This window comes from Melopsittacus undulatus, chromosome 7 (genome assembly GCF_012275295.1).
Source record: "Melopsittacus undulatus isolate bMelUnd1 chromosome 7, bMelUnd1.mat.Z, whole genome shotgun sequence".
Lineage (NCBI taxonomy): Eukaryota > Metazoa > Chordata > Aves > Psittaciformes > Psittaculidae > Melopsittacus > Melopsittacus undulatus.
The window spans coordinates 44978313-44997156 of NC_047533.1; the positions used below are offsets into that span (position 1 = coordinate 44978313).

General features: G+C 40.0%; 2 protein-coding genes across 3 annotated transcripts; both read left to right on the top strand.

Moving 5' to 3' along the window:
- On the top strand, positions 1 to 5147 carry FGG (fibrinogen gamma chain). Of its 2 annotated transcripts, XM_013128988.2 has the most exons (10): positions 1 to 131; positions 223 to 267; positions 695 to 878; positions 983 to 1076; positions 2028 to 2158; positions 2819 to 2952; positions 3079 to 3263; positions 3884 to 4161; positions 4485 to 4654; positions 4988 to 5147. In XM_013128988.2, exons 1-10 carry the CDS (start codon positions 57 to 59, stop codon positions 5000 to 5002), a joined length of 1311 nt encoding a protein of 436 aa, XP_012984442.1. In that variant the 5' UTR covers positions 1 to 56; the 3' UTR covers positions 5003 to 5147. The 2 variants fall into 2 exon arrangements, with proteins under 2 accessions (XP_012984442.1, XP_030904663.1); XM_031048803.1 differs by lacking the exon at positions 4988 to 5147 and having other exon boundaries at positions 4485 to 4672.
- A 5823-nt stretch (positions 5148 to 10970) lies between these two features.
- FGA (fibrinogen alpha chain) lies at positions 10971 to 17548 on the top strand. The gene is made up of 6 exons (XM_005148938.2): positions 10971 to 11051; positions 12642 to 12770; positions 13632 to 13815; positions 14153 to 14298; positions 15240 to 16320; positions 16700 to 17548. Exons 1-6 carry the CDS (start codon positions 11001 to 11003, stop codon positions 17407 to 17409), a joined length of 2301 nt encoding a protein of 766 aa, XP_005148995.2. The 5' UTR covers positions 10971 to 11000; the 3' UTR covers positions 17410 to 17548.
- The last annotated feature ends 1296 nt before the right edge of the window (positions 17549 to 18844 follow it).

Below are 18844 nucleotides of genomic sequence, written 5' to 3' on the forward strand. Positions count from 1 at the left end.
CGGCTGCTCACTGCACCCACTACACTGAGCAGCTGCCGGCACCCAGTGGGACAGACATGACGGTGCTGAGGTTACAGAACTGGGCTGCCCTGGGGCCTCTCCTCTCCCTGCTCTTTTCTACCAGTGTGGCGGTAAGTGAGGAGACACTGTTAAAAACGGTGTTGGCCCAGAAAGCACTGTTGGGGAAAACTCACTGAAAATGGTCTTCTTTCTTCTCTTCAGTACATTGCTACCAGAGAAAACTGCTGCATATTAGATGAACGATTTGTAAGTACCTCAACGATCTTCTTGTATTTTAAAAGCCTAATTAAAGTTTTCCTACACTGATTTCCTGCCATTATCACCTGATCCTCATTATTATTTTCAATACCTATTAAATTCTCTGTGCTTAAACCTGTTACTTATTAATAGGAGTATATGCTTGGTAAAAACATATGGGAGGCTGCACCATTGATGAAAGCATATATCGAGAATACAATACAAGTAATAGCATGCGCTGTTTTTTTGCTATGTGTGCACACAATGTGGAAGTAAACCACCTCTGTAAATTCAAATACAGCCAAGTGGCAAATGCCTACCCTTTGTTACCCACAATTGTCTGTATAAGCAGTGCCTGAAAGTTCCCCTGCCCAAATACTCTGCTTTCCTTGTGTTGCTTCTGAAACATTGCCTATGATTATTCTTTCCTCTTTAGGGTAGCTACTGCCCAACGACCTGTGGCATTGCAGATTTCTTTAATAAATACCATCTTACCATGGATAATGAACTGCAGGAAATGGAGAGAATTTTGCGGGAAATTGCTAACTCCTCAATAACAGCAGATCATTTGATTCAACACATTCAAAGCCTCTACCCTGCAGAGAAGCAGACACTACCAAGTGAGAATATAAAAATAACTACACAACTGACAAATATAATTTAGGTACTTTTGTTGGTTTTTTTATTAATCTAATTGCAATAATTTTATACCTCTGTTTTACAGATTCAGTTGAAGATTTCACTAAGAAGTCCAAGAAAATAATTGAAGAAATCATCAGATATGAAAACACAATTTTCACTCATGAAAGTACTATACAGTAGGTACCTTTCATTCTATTTTATACCATTTGACAATCCAAATTGTTTTCTTTTTGTTCTTTTATGAAGTGCAGCTAGGGATCCCCCAGAAGGGGGTTTTGTTCTCATGTAAGCAATTATGCCCACACTTTCATTGGTAGCTGCTAGGAAGGCACAGAAAGATTATGAAGATCACATATTGCATTCTCTGCTATCTGCATAAGCCATTAATTGTGCAAGAAATGCAGATAAGAATGGCAGGAAGCCTGGCCATATTTTTATTTACATTTCTTTTGCTCTGCTAGCTAGTCCTAAAATATTTTTCATGACCTTTGGAGATTTTATTTCTATGAGTTTGTGCTGTAAAGCATAGTGTGTGGAATGCTTATACTATCTGGCTAATATCTAGCTACTTTTGCTGTATATGACCATGAAAATCAGTTCAGTTACATCAATATAAATCATCAGCAGCTATAAACTCAGTAGTAGTCTTTTGTAAACTGACATTGAAAATAAAATTGAAAAACATCATTAACTTTTCTAAATCTTAAGGATGTTTTTTTAATATCGATGTAGAGATATCTCCACCTTTTTAACATTATCAAAAGATGATTTAGGTATTCTGACATTTCCAGGAGTTTATTTACAGTACTTATGTTTTACAAATGCATCCATTATGTGAGCTGCCACTGGCTTTTGGAGAACAAAGAAAAACTTTCCATAGCATAATATTCATACATTAATTACTGATTTGAGTTTTGCAGATTAGAGTCAAGTTAAGTTTAGCTTAAGGTTAAGTGTGTGCTTTCCTATTTTGGCTAATTTCCTCAACATTTAATCAGTGCTCATAAAAGGAGAGCCTTTTACAGGGCTGTATGTAGCAACATGCTACATAGGTGAAGCATGGACATGTTTATTACTTATTCAGAAACAGCTGAAACATTAAGACATTTTTATGTTTCTCTGTCCAGGCAGTTGACAGATGCACATATAATGAACAGCAACAGAATCACGCAGCTGAAACAGAAGATTGCCCAGCTTGAGTCAGAATGTCAGGAGCCATGCAGAGACACAGCTGAAATACAGGAAACAACTGGAAGAGGTACCCCAAATGCTTCTTGTATGGTCGAGGGTTTGTTCAGTTACAAGTACTGCCAGGTGGCATAACAGCAATGAGTTATTAGTAATTTTATGGGCCACAGATTTCTGCAAAGATGTATAAAGTTGCAAGTTACGAAAACAGTGCTTAGGTCAATATATGCACCGGGTAGATGCTCTGCAAACAAGGCATTCAGATGGGACAGAGTTCTTGTTTGTTCTTTTGGCCGTTTCGACAAAATGTGATTATCTTCAAATGTATGGTAAACACAAGGGACGTGAGTAGGGTCTTCATGGACACAGGACAAAGAGAAGATAACCCATTATCACATTTCTACTGAGTCATCTGAAAAAAAAATTAATTATTCCATTAGCTCCAAAAGTGCCTTTTTTGTTGCTGTAGAAAGTCATGCAGTGACTGTATTTTATATTTAAGTTGCTCAACTTTTATGTGAGACTAAACTCCTCATCTCACACAAGTCCTGTGACACTCAGTAGGATTTCTTATAGAAATGACATTCAAGTATATGGACTAAATAGCTAACTTTGCAACAATGACATTTAAATTAGTTATATTTCTTCTACTAAGAAAGCTACAATATCAAATAAATGTGAGGATAGAGCTGTAGGTTAAATAACAATTTTTTTAATATCTTTACTTCAGATTGTCAAGACATTGCAAATAAAGGCGCCAGAAAAAGTGGTCTTTACTTTATCAAGCCTCAAAAAGCCAAGCAGTTATTCCTAGTCTACTGTGAGATTGACTCATATGGCAACGGCTGGACAGTATTACAGAGGGTATGCCACTTATGTGTTATTACCACAAGCAAGCTTATTGCATCAGCTGTATTTTTATTTACCTATACCAAGTGCACATATTTTTTACTGAGGTTTTTTATTTTGTTTGCTTATTTATTTTCCCAGAGACTGGACGGGAGTGAGGACTTCAGGAGAAACTGGGTTCAGTACAAGGAAGGATTCGGACACCTGTCTCCAGATGACACCACAGAGTTCTGGCTGGGTAATGAAAAGATTCATTTAATAACCACGCAGTCCACTCTGCCATACACCTTACGAATAGAACTGGAGGACTGGAGTGGCAAAAAAAGGTATGTGCTCATGATGCTTCTAAAAATGACAGCTTAAAGCCTATTGCTCCTGTTGCTGTGTTCCTTTGTACAGCTTTCTGAAAAAATACTGAGCCCTTAGACCTGCTGCAATGCATGTGACACTGCTTTGGCTTCTGAACTCACCGCTGTGACAGTAGTCACCATGTGTGACCTGTTGGCAGGCACATTTATGTGTCTGAAGGCCATGTGCTGGCAGCCCTAGTTTTTTTGGCAGAAAGGATGTTTCTTCTGTTCAAGTTTCTTCACATGAGACATGAGCTCCTTCTTCTCACCGAGAATTTCCTCATGACCTAAGGAAGCCTTAGCATTATTAACCTGGGAGATGGGTTATCTTCCATAAGATAACCTGTGGGTGTATATGACATAGATCATTCATACATCACTGAATACTAGTAGTCAGAAAACATGTCTGATACTGGAGCACAAAAGTTCGTTGCATGTGTGTCATTGAACTGAGGCACATAGTCACGCAAAACCAATCCCTTTCAGATCCTATTAATACCGTAAATGACTTTTCTGCATTTCTAACATGTATTTTTCATTCTTGCATGTACTGGGAATGCAACATTCTCATATTCACCATTCTGCTTTGTTAACAGCACTGCTGACTATGCTGTATTCAAAGTGGGAAGTGAAGTAGACAAGTATCGACTGACTTATGCCTACTTTATTGGTGGTGAAGCTGGGGATGCCTTTGATGGCTTTGATTTCGGAGATGATCCAAGTGACAAGTCTTTTACCTATCACAATGGCATGCGGTTCAGTACCTATGATAATGACAATGATAACTTTGCTGGCAACTGTGCTGAGCAAGATGGATCTGGATGGTGGATGAATAGATGTCATGCTGCCCACCTCAATGGCAAATATTATATAGGTAAAGTATCTCCTAAATACCTGTAACCCAGGACACCACGTTTCAGTGACAAAGAAAAATAGGTCACTTTCATTGAGTATGTTTTGTCATCTGGATTTCCCAAAGCTGAGGTAGCCCATTCTTTGCAGTAAGTGATAACACTAACAGTAGGAGCTCACTGCTGAGTGGGAGAATCAGTCCTGACAGAAACAAAGAAGGGTAGTGGACAAGGCCTGCTAGCATGCCCAGGGATGCTGTGGGGGTGTTAGTACCAGAAAAATATATGGGCACATTAAATATTCTAGAAAGCAACTAATGGTTTTGCTCCAACTGGTATTTTTCAGATGGTGTGTACACATCAAAAGATGCTGGTCCATCTGGATATGACAATGGCATTATCTGGGCAACCTGGCGTGATCGGTGGTACTCCATGAAGAAAACAGCAATGAAAATCATCCCATTCAACAGACTGTCAGTAGATGGACAGCAGCACAACTTGGGCAGTGCCAAACAGGTTAGACCACAGGGCTAAGGCAATATTTAATATGACAACAGAAGATAGTTAATTACTTCAAACACTGAGCATGGAAAGCTGAAGTGTTAATCCTAGTGCATCTTAGAGAAGTTGGCTTTGTTTCCCATTTTGTCACAGAAATATTTGTACTTTGATTTTATTCTCACTGATTCTTTTAACAGATAACTAAATGTATAGTCTTGTGATCAGAAATAATTCCCTGCTTTCATGCACTTCAAATATGTATGAATGCTATCAACATGCCATTATAGCTTTATGTACTTTTTTCTTTAGAATAACATTAAAATGCTCTTTCTTTTTTTTCTGTTGTAGGTTGGAGACTCATAAAGGGACAATTTCACAAAGACTGGTCTGAACAGGGAGAACAAATCTATTACCTTTTTAGACACTGAACTTACCTAACATTAAAGAATTCAGTTTTGACTGTAAAACACCGTTGACTGTAAGCTTCTTCCCTGAGCAGTGCTTACCTTTGTACATGGTTTTTTTTTCTGTACAAATTCTCAATAAATTTTTGATTATTACAAAAAAACTGAATTTCTGTGCTTTACTGTTGGCCAAACACAACAAAGTAAAATTCATGATTGTTGGAGGGTTACTCTGATCAAACATGTAAAGTTGTAACCCTCATTCAGTCATTTCTGAGTTGCATAACAGTAATTTCTGCTTTTTGTTTAGAGGTGAGTGTTGGGGCTATTTGTCCAGAAAGTGTCTGTTTCCAAAAGTTTTCCTTCTATTTTCTGATAAAACTGATTTGTGACATAGATCAAAGTACATAGCAACTTGAAAGAGGACTAGTTGGCTGCTGAGTGCTACTTAACTGAGCTTACAATGAAGTAATGAACATATTTTAAATCAGGGTGTATTAGGAAGTATACTATCAATGTCCAAGAACAAATATTTTCCTCCAAATCAACAAGTTTCTCAAATATTACTGAGAATAAAAGTTCCATTTGCTTTATAGCACATAGCATTACACTACCAACCATTATTCCTGAATGCCCCCTTTTTATGCATAAGTATCTAAAAATGAATCTAACATATCTAGTGCCATTATCAAACAACAACAACAACAAAAATTACAGCAGAAATTCATTGTATTTTATTTGCATTTTCTTTTTTTAGGTCTAGCAATAATTTTCCATGTGATCCACATAAGCAAACTTGCAGCACAGTTCAAGAACAGCAAAGAATTTGCAATGCTGTCTGAATGTACTCACTCAGGATATCTGACAAGTGCTTTTGAGGGGTGCATTAGGAAATCAGATTAGATTTGCAGATAAATTGCTCAACAAAAAATATACTCAGAGCTAGAATCTATACCTCTCTATCTATATCTCTGTATCTGTATCTATGTCTATATCTACATATCTGTATCTATATCACTCAAGTTGATATATTTAGAAATGAAACACAAAGTATATCCTGGTCTTTATTTTCAGTTACTAGTAAAAGACCAGAGTTTCACCTGATATTTCTGAATAGCACATTCAAATGCTTTGAAGACAGGAAGACATCACTCTTATAGCACAGATCTAAAAGGCAGTTTATGCAGCCTCAACACTTTTCCAGGTCTGATGCAAGGTTGATGCTAAGCCTCTTTCCCTGGATCTGAGACTCCATAGCATGATAAATTTCTGTCCCCATGTAATTTTTACTGTGATTGTTTTGACTTGGTGAAGTTTCATCCTTGAGCCAAAAATCTAAGAGGAAGGCAGGTTTCCCAGGAGTAGGTGAGTAGAAGCCATTGTGTAACATAAGGTCAGCCTGGGGTTAACAACTGCTTGGGATGAGGAACAACCCCTTCTCACTACAGAACATAATATTTGCACAGCAATATTGCACCCATGCAACCAGCCATGCTTCTGGCTCACCACCAGCCTTGACATCTAATTCCTCATCAAGCAAAGCAGTTTTTCTCACCATTCTGTGCTGTGAGGCCTCTCCCATGGTTCCTTGTAGCTGAAGCACTATGTGTAGAGAGGCCTGGGGGAAGGATATGAGCTGGGGGTTCGCAAGTCCTGGTTCTGCAAAGAGCCACTTGAGTGGCATTGCTCAAGTCCCTTCCACTTTCTGTTTTCAGTTTGTCCCACCTATGACATGACATTAAAGTTGTTTTTATCTACATGTTTGCAACATGGAATTATAAAATACTCCTTTCCATTCCATTGCTTTGACCTCTGTATCCACACTCTGCTAGGTCTGAACTGTGATTGGCCTCTCCTGATTTATTAGATGAGAATTTGCTGTGTCTGCACACATTTCAGTGGTGTGAGCTGGCATTTTGTAGGTTGCTCACCAGAACTAAGATTGCCTTATTCTTCTAGTTGATTTGTCGATTGGTATCCTAAGTTTTTACAGCTCATTTTAACCTCTTTGGAAAGGACCATCTGCTCCAGTGGTCAGGAGAGTCAGCACTATCAAATCCAAGAACTCGAAAAAGTTCTGTGCCAGAGTTCATCAGGGAGTCTGCAGGATCCCAGTCTGCAGTTATATTCTCTGGGTCCTGAAAGAAGACTGGAAACACTCATGCCTTTTGGCATTTCTTTCTACGATTTCCAACCATCTTACTATCAGAAGGGGCCTGAAAAGATCTCATATTTCTTCTGACTCTTAAATAATAATACTCTAGATATTATTTTTTTTGCAAGGAAATATATTCCAGTTTGAATTAATGCCCTTATTTTGTGGCAGTGGTGGAATCACCATCCCTGGAAGTGTTTGAAAACCATGTAGATGAGGCCCTCAGTGACATGGTTTACTGGTGGTATTGGCAGTCCTGGGGTAATGGTTGGACTTGATGATCTTAAAAGTCTTTTCCAACCTAGATGATTCTATGATTCTATACTGGGAGGTCATATTTCCCTTTTCTAAATCAGTCTTTATCATACATGACCCTCAAACTATTAGCTGTATTATCTATAGTGAAAGTTGTCCGTATTTGGGCAAGCCTGTCCCACTCTGAGTTTATCAAAGTTCATTACAGGATTTGGTGGCTATGATGAGTTTGCCTTTCTCTCACACCTCGTGCTTGCAGTCACTCTTCCAAAGACCACTGTAGCACAAAACAGAAGAAAGTGGAGGAGGAAAGGGTACAGGTAGAAAAAAGCAAGTAAGGTGGATGGACTGGAGGACTTGCTGGGTCCCTCAGTCCCTGGGACATTGCATGGACACAATGTGGGACCAGATGCTGGGACTGGCTAGTGACAAGTTCAAAAGAGTTAAGTAGTCTGAGGAACATATGAAGAGAAGGTGAAGCTGAGAGCTGGAGCTGAAGGAGACTGGAATCTAAGACAAGGTGTCTAGAGGATGTACATGAATGAGCAGGCAAGAGGAGGAGAACTGATGGTGAGGAACTGATGGTGAGGACTTGTGGTAGTACAGGAGACAGGGGCAGTGCTGGGCAAACAAGGGCTGGCTCACATCTAGGGTACACAAGCCAGAGTTAAACCCCAGATTCCCAGCTATTACTGTGGCAACCTGCCAAGCTGAAGTCTGTCCTTTGATGATGAATTAAAATTAAAACCAAAGTTTATCTATCTCTTGGCCTTTAGCCTTTCAAACAAACACGGGAAGAAGTGATTGGATGATTGCAACAGGAAAACTGGTACAGGCTGAAGGTCAGGCCCAGATTCAGTCCTCAACTGGAAATCCTGAGGAGATCCTCCTTCACCTCAGCTTCACCCAGAAACCCCTTCACATGAAGCAGGAAACACCACTTAGTTTACCTAATGGTTGTGGTTGGTTATCAGCTTTTTCCAGTCCTTTTAGCCATGGTGGCCAAGTTTTACTTGGACCAGAGCTTTAGTTTTCTACATTTGAAAGTCACTAGAGAGCTTTTCCTCTATCAGGGTTTGTGGAGGCCTAGCACATGCTTTGTGCCATGTCCAGTTTTACACTGGTAGCTGGTATCTGGATCACCACCTAGCAAATTGTCGCATCCTCTGTGAGCATGGCTGGAAAGGCAGAAAATCTTCTGCATGGTGTGCTCTGACTACTGTTGATTTGAAAGGCCTATTAAATTAACAAAATAATGTTCAGACATCATTGAAGATCACAAAATCAAGCTCTTCCAAAATGAGAGAAGGCAGAACTAAGGTGCTATGTCACATGACATCTGAATTATGAAGGGTGCTTTAGCTGTTGCGTAGGTTGTAATACAGATAGGGGATAAAACCATGTGGGGCATAGTTGTCACTTACAGCTGTTACCGTGTGAAATCAGGTGCTATTTCTGCCCTCATCACTCAGTTCCTGAGGAATCAGGAGCAAGGTAAAGGTAAAGCACTGTGCTAGCTGAGTGATGAGCACCATAGGAAAGTATGGGAAGCTTTAAACAGTCTGCAGAGCATCATCATACAATGAAAAGAATGCACAGCTCTGAGCAGCTGCTTTCTGTCTTTTCCTCCTTTAAGCATTTTATTGTCTGACAAGCTTTTAATAAGTCTTCCACAGAATTGCTGTGACAGAATGAACAGATCTGTGAAGGACTTGGAGTGGGAAGCATCACCAATTTTATTCCAGCTGAGGGTTTTGGTGTGTAAGAATGTTGATTTTGTGCTCTGAGTTTAGGAGTTTTTATGAATCAAAGAACACAGCAACAGCTGGCTAATCTTCAAACTGAGCAGAGGTAATATGTGGTCTGTTTGGACATTTGTTTCTGAAGTTATTTAGGCTGTCTTTCTGCTGAAATAGAAGTCACAGCATTACAAGCACTGCACTAGCAGTATGATTACTAGCACTGAGATTCAACAGAAGGCTTTACAGAGCCTGTTGCAGGGAATTTATATGAGCAAAACTTCTTGTTTCAGAATGTGCACAGATAAAATAAGCCTAAGCCTTAAATATAATAGAAACCCTTTTTCACGCAAAGCCAGATCTTGGTGGTGTAGGTGTTAATCAATTTTGCACCATCTTAATGAGCTCTTCTGCTACCTGAGAATACGACTTGGGTAGATTTAGATTATATATTAGGAAAAAATTCTTCATCACAAAAATGTGATGAGACATTGGCACACATTACCCAGAAGAGTTATGGCTGCCCCATCCTTGGCAGTGTTCAAGGCCAGGTTGAATGGGGCTTTGAGCAACCTGGTCTAGCAGAAGGCATCCCTGCTCAAGGCAGGGGGTTTGGAACTAGGTGATTTTTAAGGTCCCTTCCAACCCAAACCATTCTATGGTTCTCTGATATTGGTATCCATTAGATTTAAGAGGGGTTCCCTAGACAAGAGAAGCATGAAATACAATAGGAGGAAACAATGGGTCCCATTCACACCTCTCTAAAGTGGAACATGGTAAGATGTTGCAGCCTGTAGATTATGGGTTTTTCGAATGTCATGTGGTTTTAAAAAGCCAAGAGAGAATTTTGTTCTTCTGACTGACGAGGTCAACATGTGCTCTAAGCAAAGATTTTCTTGCTCATTCCTGATCACTGTGGTGGCAACTTTTGAGACAGACAGCATCATTCCCCAGTAACAGTAAGGCTAGTTATAGAGCTCACATTATTATCATCAGTTACCACATACAAACTTTACCCATTATGCAAACATTTAAGAAGGCATGACTCTTTAGGAATATTTTATTATGCTTAACATCTATTGTGGGACATTTTCAAGTACCACTCTACTGTGGTACTCTTCATAAATTTATGTTCTTTTCAAATGAATCCTACTTGATAAAACGTTATAATATACCATTTGTGTAAGAGACAGCATAATGTTAACCACATAATGCATCATACAAACACCAGTAAGGTACAGCTGTAAAAACTGTTGTAAATTGGGCTCTGGACTCCTCAGGAATTAATTTCAGTTATGACCATGTGGTCACAGACAGACTTTCTTAGACCAGTACTTGCCTTGGAAAGGCCAGTGAATTTCACAGGACTGGAACACAGTCACAGAGAAAGGGCAAACCAATGTCTTCCTGTTTCAAATATCAGCTCTTTCATTATGCTAACTAAGTTCCCGTTGCACAGTGTGTCTTCCAGGAGGTAAGCATTGCTGGATCCTGCTAGGTCCTGTGTACATCTAAGTTGAACATCCACTTACGAGAAATAAAGCTTTAGACAGATTTTTGCTTTCCTGGAATACATGGTGTTGTTCACATGTTGGCGTTGTACAAACTTATCTGGAGCAAATAACAGCCCAAACTTGTGCAACAGGCCTTAAGTAATCACCTAAGAGAGAGGGGGATGTCTGGCATGTTTTGTCTCCAAACAGAAGGGAGCGTAATGATTAATCTCAGCTTCACACTCAGGTTTAAATTGCACCCAGAGATGGGGGAAGATCATCCTTTCAGTCAAAGTTCTGCTTGCTCTTCTGAAGATGATATCATTGAGGATCCTCTGTGTGTTGCTGTGCCTCTGCTTAGCCTGGGTATGAATTTGTTTCTTTTCCTATCTTTCTGTTTTGAAGGGTGTTTTTTTAGATAGATAAATTTTGACTGTCATCTAGCTTGTAAAATTCAATGCCCACCCATATACAGAAGCCTACTGTAACCATTTCACTGCTGGACTTTCATAAATAGTTCTTGAGCATCCAGCTCTCTAGTTTTGCTTAATTTGATTTTGCTGAATCTGCCTGGTTTCATGAGCAGCATATACATTAAGTTGAATTTATAGACTCATACGTGATGCTGTAAAACTGTGGATGCCTGTGGCTCCAGCCAGCCAGGAATTTTCACGCTTATTAGGATGAATTCTGCTCTCATTTGGATGATACTTCAGCAGGGTTTTACACCTACAAATGATACGCAATACCTGTATTCTAAAATACACATTAAACCCCAAAGATTCCTGTAGCAGCAATATCAGGTTAAACTAGGGCTAAGTAAGAAAAAATTTTTAGATAAGGAAACAGATAGACTTGATTTTCAGCTATGTTAATATAAGCTTGTTTTTCTTATTGAGGTCTCAGTCCATAACTTTATGTTAGATTCTTCACATTTCTCTTTATGACTGTCTTTTGAAGAATATGCATATTTTAACAAATGCCAGAAATTACAGAAAGCCGATGGGACAAAACAGAAGCAGTCATATTGGAACTGTCAATGCTGAAGGGGCACAAACCACCTAAAAATAAAGTTTTTATTTGTTACTTTTAAAAGGCCAGATCCTCAGGATTAATCAAACCAGAGTGAATCTGCCAATTTTAATAATGAGATTCCAGTTTCCCAGAGCTTAACAACAGTATAATGTAACTATATATAACATACATAAACATAAGTAACACAGTGGAAATCCTTACATTGTTTTGGCTTAGAAGTGGCTTGTATAGATACATTTCTCCTCAGGTTTGAAGGAGATCTCAGTATATTTATTTCTCTTATTTCCATTAGCACAGTGGAATCCACCCATCACTGACATTATTTTTATTACGATGTTATTAGCTTTCTTGCTCTTTATGCCAGGCAAAACATGGCTATAAGCTTACATGTAGCAACTGTAATTAAAATCAGAAACACTAATGGGGAAAAAATCTCTTCATATATATATATATATTTAAGCCAGTTTTGTGTAGGCTAAAAGTGGTAGAATGAAAACACAAATTTAGCAATATTGCAGCAAATGAAAATAGAACATAGGGTTTTTTAAGTATTTGCTTGAACTTAACCAGTTTCAATCTGATTTCCACTTAATTTTATATTTACACACAGAACAAAAGATTCTTGTGGAATTTTATTACTATAATATATCTTGAGCATCACCAGCTCTTTACATAGCAGCATTAATTCTAATAGATGAAAAGCTTTATTCTGACAAAACAAACAAAATTGTATCTTTGAAGAAATGTCAGGAATAAAACAGTTCAAGGGCACTGCTCAGTGTGATGTTTTCCAGATGGCTGTAACTGCCACACGTCAGCTGTGCCACTGAGTGTCTGAGGACATCAACATTGTGTTTCTGTTCTTTTCGCGGCTGTTTGGTTAAATCTTCGTTTTGCTTTTGCCCTTTTTCCTCCTGGCAGGCACAAGATGGAGAAAGTACCTTTGAAAAGGAGGGTGGAGGAGTGCGTGGTCCCAGGATTGTGGAGCACATGTCCCAGTCCACCTGCCAGTATGAGAAGAACTGGCCCATCTGTGCAGATGATGACTGGGTGAGCAATGAGCTCTGGGGGTGAAAGTGGGGCCTATCAGTAGGGTGCTTGTGGACCTCAGCTGGACTGCTATGGTGGGTGCCATGCAGCCAGCATTCAATTGGGCCTTGGGTCTTAGGGAGAATGGGTAATACTTCATGTCAGGGCAGCCTGGAGAAATCTCCTGCAGGAAAGCAAGAAAGGAAATAATTAGGAGAAAGGAAGAGGTGGAAGCTTGCCAGGGTGCAGATTCAGAAGAGAACATAAGTCTAGAAAAGAAAAATGAAAGGTTATATCTAGAAAAAATTAGAAGGATTTTTTTTATATAATTTTGATATTGTCATTTTTGTGTTTGGTAAGAGAAAGGCACCAGAAAGATGTGTGACAAAGAAAATAAATATCTAGAAATAACTTACTCTTCACTACTTACTTCTTAGGATGTCAGATGACAATATGTTCAGTAAAAGGTTTCATAATGATTGGCTGGATGTCTTTGTGTATAAACTGTTCATTTGTCTCTCTCCTGCCTCATAAATCTTAGCCTATCTCCATGCTACATTTATTTGATGAAATCTTGCCTGAGAGCTTTAGTCTGTAAGAACATTAACCTTTTCCAAGGAAAATTTTGCTTAAATAAGTTGGCATCTAATATCCTTGCTCAAACCAAACAACACACTTCTTACAGCAGCCCTTTGGGAAATACATACATATATATAAAAATGGACATCTGAAGAAAACTTGCAGAACCTTGCCCTAACTTTTTTTTTTTATTTATTTTTAATTTTTTATGTGTTTTCAGTGTTGGCCAAAAGTCTGAAAATGTAATGCTAAAAAAGGTTTACTCATGAGGATTTTAACGCAATTATTTCCATCTGATTTTAGGGTACAAAATGTCCATCAGGCTGCAGAATGCAAGGACTGATTGATGAAACAGACCAGGATTATAGTCACAGAATAGACAAAATCAGGAAGCTGCTCTTAGAAAATCAAAACAACTATAAAAAATCAAATCGGATAGTTGTGGAAACTGTAAATGTACTGAAACCAAACCTGGACAGTGCTCAGAGTGAGTATCTTGCACCCCGTTTTATTATCCATTGCTGAATTACTGGACTTTTTTTGTGCGTAAGGAATATGTAGTGAAAATATATCATAGAATCATAGAATAGTTAGGGTTGAAAAGGATACGCTGCACTGGACCTTATGAACAAGACCCAGAATAAACATAGTAATTAAGACTCTTAACTGGTAACTACTAAAAACTAATGTACTTTTTTACCTGTCAAGTACTGTGAGAAATATGTGCTTAATTACATGTTTTAATTACTTATTTTAAAAAACACTACCCTTTTAGGAACGAAAATCACACGTGCATAGCTGACTGTGAGGCATTTCTGTTTCAGAGATTGATGATGATTATGGTCGTGTGTCAGGAGAACTGAGACAGAGAATTGTGACATTAAAGCAGAGGGTTGTCACTCAAGTAAACAGAATTAAAGCTCTGCAGAGCAGCATCCAGGAACAGGTGACAGAGATGAAGCGCTTGGAGGTGGGTAGCTGCTATGTAGTTTCCATTCTTTCTAGGGCTTAGCTACAGAAAAAAGGTCTATCCATTACACTGTACCTGGTGAGCAGTGCCCCCTCTAGAAGAAAACTTGATGCAACTCTCACAGGACATGATTTGCTGAAGCAAATCCCCAGATGAGTTGCTTTCTGTGCAGCTAGGTGTGGAAACGAGTATGAGCTCAGGAGGACTCCTGGTCCCATTTCTCACTTCTCTCAGACAAGTAGCAATGATCTTATATCTACTGATAACTGGCTCTGCATGAGGTTTTTCTCCTCCTATAAGGAGTTGCTGAGCAGCTAGTATGAGAGAGGTGTACCCTGTCCTTCCCTAGTGCTGCCACTGCTGCCCAAGCCAGTGATGGAACTAGAACCCATGTTCCCAAGCCACAGCCAATCCTTTTGACAATAATGAAAGCAAAAGTCCTGGCACAAACAGTGGGTTTGCTCAAAAGTCTGTTTTGATCCCCAGATCAGACATCCATCTTTTGGATCATTTAGGAAAGCAGTGGTAGCCTCAGTATGGCAGGCCTCACAGCACGGCCATGACAGGCTCTGGGACAAGCCCAGTGTCTTTCACTCTCCTTGAAGGACCCATTTCTGCCCTGTCCCCAGGGAGTTGCCCAGGTCTACAGCACTCCCTCCAGACCCAGGAAGACACCCCTATGCACCAAGAATAAACGAAGCAGAGATTGGGAATGTGCTACAATGTGCTTCTGCACGGAGCCCACATGCACTGTGCTATTGTGTGTGTTATATTTGTGGAAATAACCCCAGGGATGTTTCAAAACTGAGCTTTGGAAAAGCTTTGCTGTAGGTGGGAGGTGCCAGGATCTCTCACCTTTCCCCCAGTCCAATTAAAGGATACACTTGCTTGAGAAAGTCAGGAAAGGTACCTAACCAAATTATTTCTCTCTGTTTACATAGGTGGACATTGATATTAAGATACGAGCTTGCAAAGGAACCTGTGATAGAAGTTTTGATTACCAGCTGGACAAAGAAAGCTATGACAATATCCAGAAACAGCTTACCCAAGCCAACTCCATCAACTTGCACCCAGAGCTTCAAACAACCACCCTGAGCACACTGAAAATGAGGCCAATTAAGGACTCAAATGTTCCTGAGCATTTTAAGCATAAGCCTCTGCCAGAAATGCAAGCTCTGAATATAATTAATAACATCAAGCAGATGCAAGTGGTATTAGAAAGATCAGAAACAGACACAAAGCCCTCCCGAGGCGACAGCGTGTATCTCGCAGCAGAATCAAGGGGGGATGGACCTTCACACACCAGCAAATTAGTTACTCCTACTCATGGGAGAGAAACTATTAGTCTGGGAGACAAAACCTCCTCCACTGTCCGTAGGTGCACCAAAACTACCACCAAAAGAGTTGTCACTGGCCCCGATGGCCCTAGAGAAGAAGTAGTTGAAAAAACAGTTTCTTCTGATGGTTCAGACTGCTCCTATTTGCAAGGGGCAGGAAATGTTAGAGAGGAAGGGAGCGTGTACCATGTTGGTGGGACAGATGGCTTCCACAAGCTAGAGGGTTTATTCCCTGAGCTAGGGTCTTTTTTTACTCCTGACTCTGCATCCACTGCTAGTAAGCACTTTAGTGGATCAAGCAGCGTTTCATCTAGCAGCCACACAACCGGTACAGGCAGTAGCCACTTAGGTACTGGAGTATCCAGTCATTCAGGGACTTATGGGGGGAAAGGCAAATTTACAGACTTAGGAGAGGAGGAAGAAGATGACTTTGGAGGACTTCACCTTCAGCCATCTGGATTCCCATCTGACAGCGCAAGTCACTCCAAGACTGTAGTGACCAGCGCCTCTTCTAGTTTCAACAAGGGAGGCTCCACTTTTGAAACCAAATCACTAAAGACCCGTGAAATAACTGAGGAGCTAGGTGGGGTGCAACATGATCAGAGTGCAGAGGATACCCCAGACTTTCAGGCACGCAGCATCAGACCATCAGGAAAGAAGCAAAGGAGAGCCAGCACTGGGAAAGGTACACGGGCATCACAGAAGTAGTTAATTGAGGTAGTGGAGACAAACTCCATCAATAACCAAACTGACACATTGGTTTCAGATACCATAGTACAACAGTGTGAAGTTAAAATGTAAACACTGTGTCCATTTATTGCCACCTTGGAAACAAAAAGGAAAATATTTCATTGATACTCGGGTATTAAATAGACAATTCACAATTTAAGATGTATGTAGTTTTCTTTTCTGAATCCTTTTTAATGTTGCCTGTCCCCATACCTAGTGTATTTCAAGACATGTTAAACAGTTTTCCTCAGAGCTATTGGTACTTGGATTCCTCTGAACCTTTTATTAAATTTTGCTGATAACTCCTGTCAAACCAGATCAACTTTTTTTTTTAGACTGTGATGATATCCGCCAGAAACACACTTTTGGTGCCAAAAGTGGCATTTTCAAAATCAAGCCAGCGGGATCGAATAAGGTTTTGTCAGTTTATTGCGACCAAGAGACAACTTTGGGAGGATGGCTATTGATCCAACAGAGAATGGATGGATCAGTGAATTTTAACCGGACCTGGCAAGACTACAAGAGAGGTTTCGGCAGCGTGGACAGCAAAGGGCAAGGAGAGTTCTGGCTGGGCAATGAAAACATACACTTGCTGACTCAGAACGACACTCTCCTTCGGGTAGAGTTAGAGGACTGGGATGGAAATGCTGAGTATGCAGAGTATATCATACAGGTAGGATCTGAAGCAGAAGGGTACGCCCTTGCCGTGTCCTCCTACGAGGGGACTGCTGGGGATGCACTGATAGAGGGCTGGCTGGAAGATGGTACCGAATACACGTCCCATGCCCAGATGCAGTTTAGCACCTTTGACCGGGACCAGGACCGCTGGGAAGAGAGCTGTGCAGAGATGTACGGGGGTGGCTGGTGGTACAACAGCTGCCAGGCAGCCAACCTCAATGGCATTTACTACCTGGGGGGCCACTATGACCCCAGGTACAACGTTCCTTATGAGATCGAAAACGGTGTGGTCTGGCTGCCATTTAGAGCCTCTGACTATTCCCTCAAAATTGTTAGAATGAAAATCAGGCCCCTAGAAACCATGTAGAAAGACAGGCTTTTAATGTATGTTACAACTATAAGTTGAAAAGATTTTTTATATATATATGAATGTGCATGATGTACTTTTACTCTGTGAATCTGAAGGCAACTGGGCACATCTGTGGCTTAAAAAATAAACACTGATTAATAATCAACAAAACAGTTCTTTCATCTTATTTGCAATTGCCAACACTTTTCAAGGAAATATTGATTTTAAACCCCTTTTCATATGAACTTTGTCTCTGTCTTTCACAATAATAGAATGACAGAATAGTTACAGTTGGAAAGGACCTTAAGATCACCTAGTTCCAACCCCCTGCCATGGGCAGGGATGCCTCATCCTAGAGAATGCCATCCACAGTTCTGTCTTTGACAGGTCACACCTAATCTGGATAAAAAAATATTTATAATTTAAATTATTTATTTTGTTCAAAAGTGTTAAAGAAAGAAGGTAATTTAGAAGTATGCTCACCACTAAGTCCTGCCTCCTCTAGCACCAACCATGAAAGTCTGATCAAGTCCAACAGCCACACTTCTGGGTGTCTCCTTGCATTTCCATTTTGAGGGCAGCATAAAAGTGTCAGAGGAGTCAGTTCTCAGGCAGAGCTGCAGATGGTTTGGGTTCTTGCTTTTGCCATAGACCTAACATGGAGTACACTTTGATAAATGGTGCATCCATTTTAGGACTGACTTTTCAGGATCTCCTAAGCTGTGGTTTTACAAATATGGACATAGACCTTCCACCCCTTTGATGAATTCTAGTCAGATTAGCACGCATACTGTAGCACCAAAATAAGAGTTAATGATAAATCACCAAAATACAACTTCTCAGAAGACTTATCTTCTAGTGACCACTAAAAGATTATGACTATAAGCAGCACAAGCAAAATGTGCATCATCTGGATGGCAGTAGTATGTAGCCTATAAACCAAGTATCTTTCCTTGGTTTAGACTGTTCCTTGGCACATGTGTCAAGCAAGGATTATTCTACAGATGAGGTGTTTAAATCCGCAATTTACAGACAGTGTATGGTAAGGATTTTTTAGCAAAAAGCTGATGCATGGGAAAACAACTACACAACTGCACAAGAACATGCTGACATAAAATTATACAAGTATTTACTCTGTTTAATATTTCTGTGCTTCTGTTGAGAAACAAGCATGGCAAACTTTCTTGCCTCCAACCTCATTGGCCAGCATGTTTCATACCATTTAACAGTATCACTAAACACTGGCAAAACAGCTCACTTTGAGCCTTTTCTCAGTGCTTCTCAAACACAGCCACTGTCTAACCTTTTTTTGGAGAGTTTGCTGAAGAGACAAATCTTCACAAATCTTTACAGCCAAGGGTAGAGAAGCATCTGTACTGTTGGAAAATGGGCTTCTGCTAGTGATCTGGGTCGCTTCCTCTATGGAGGAAGGCAGTCCCCTTTGAAAGATGTT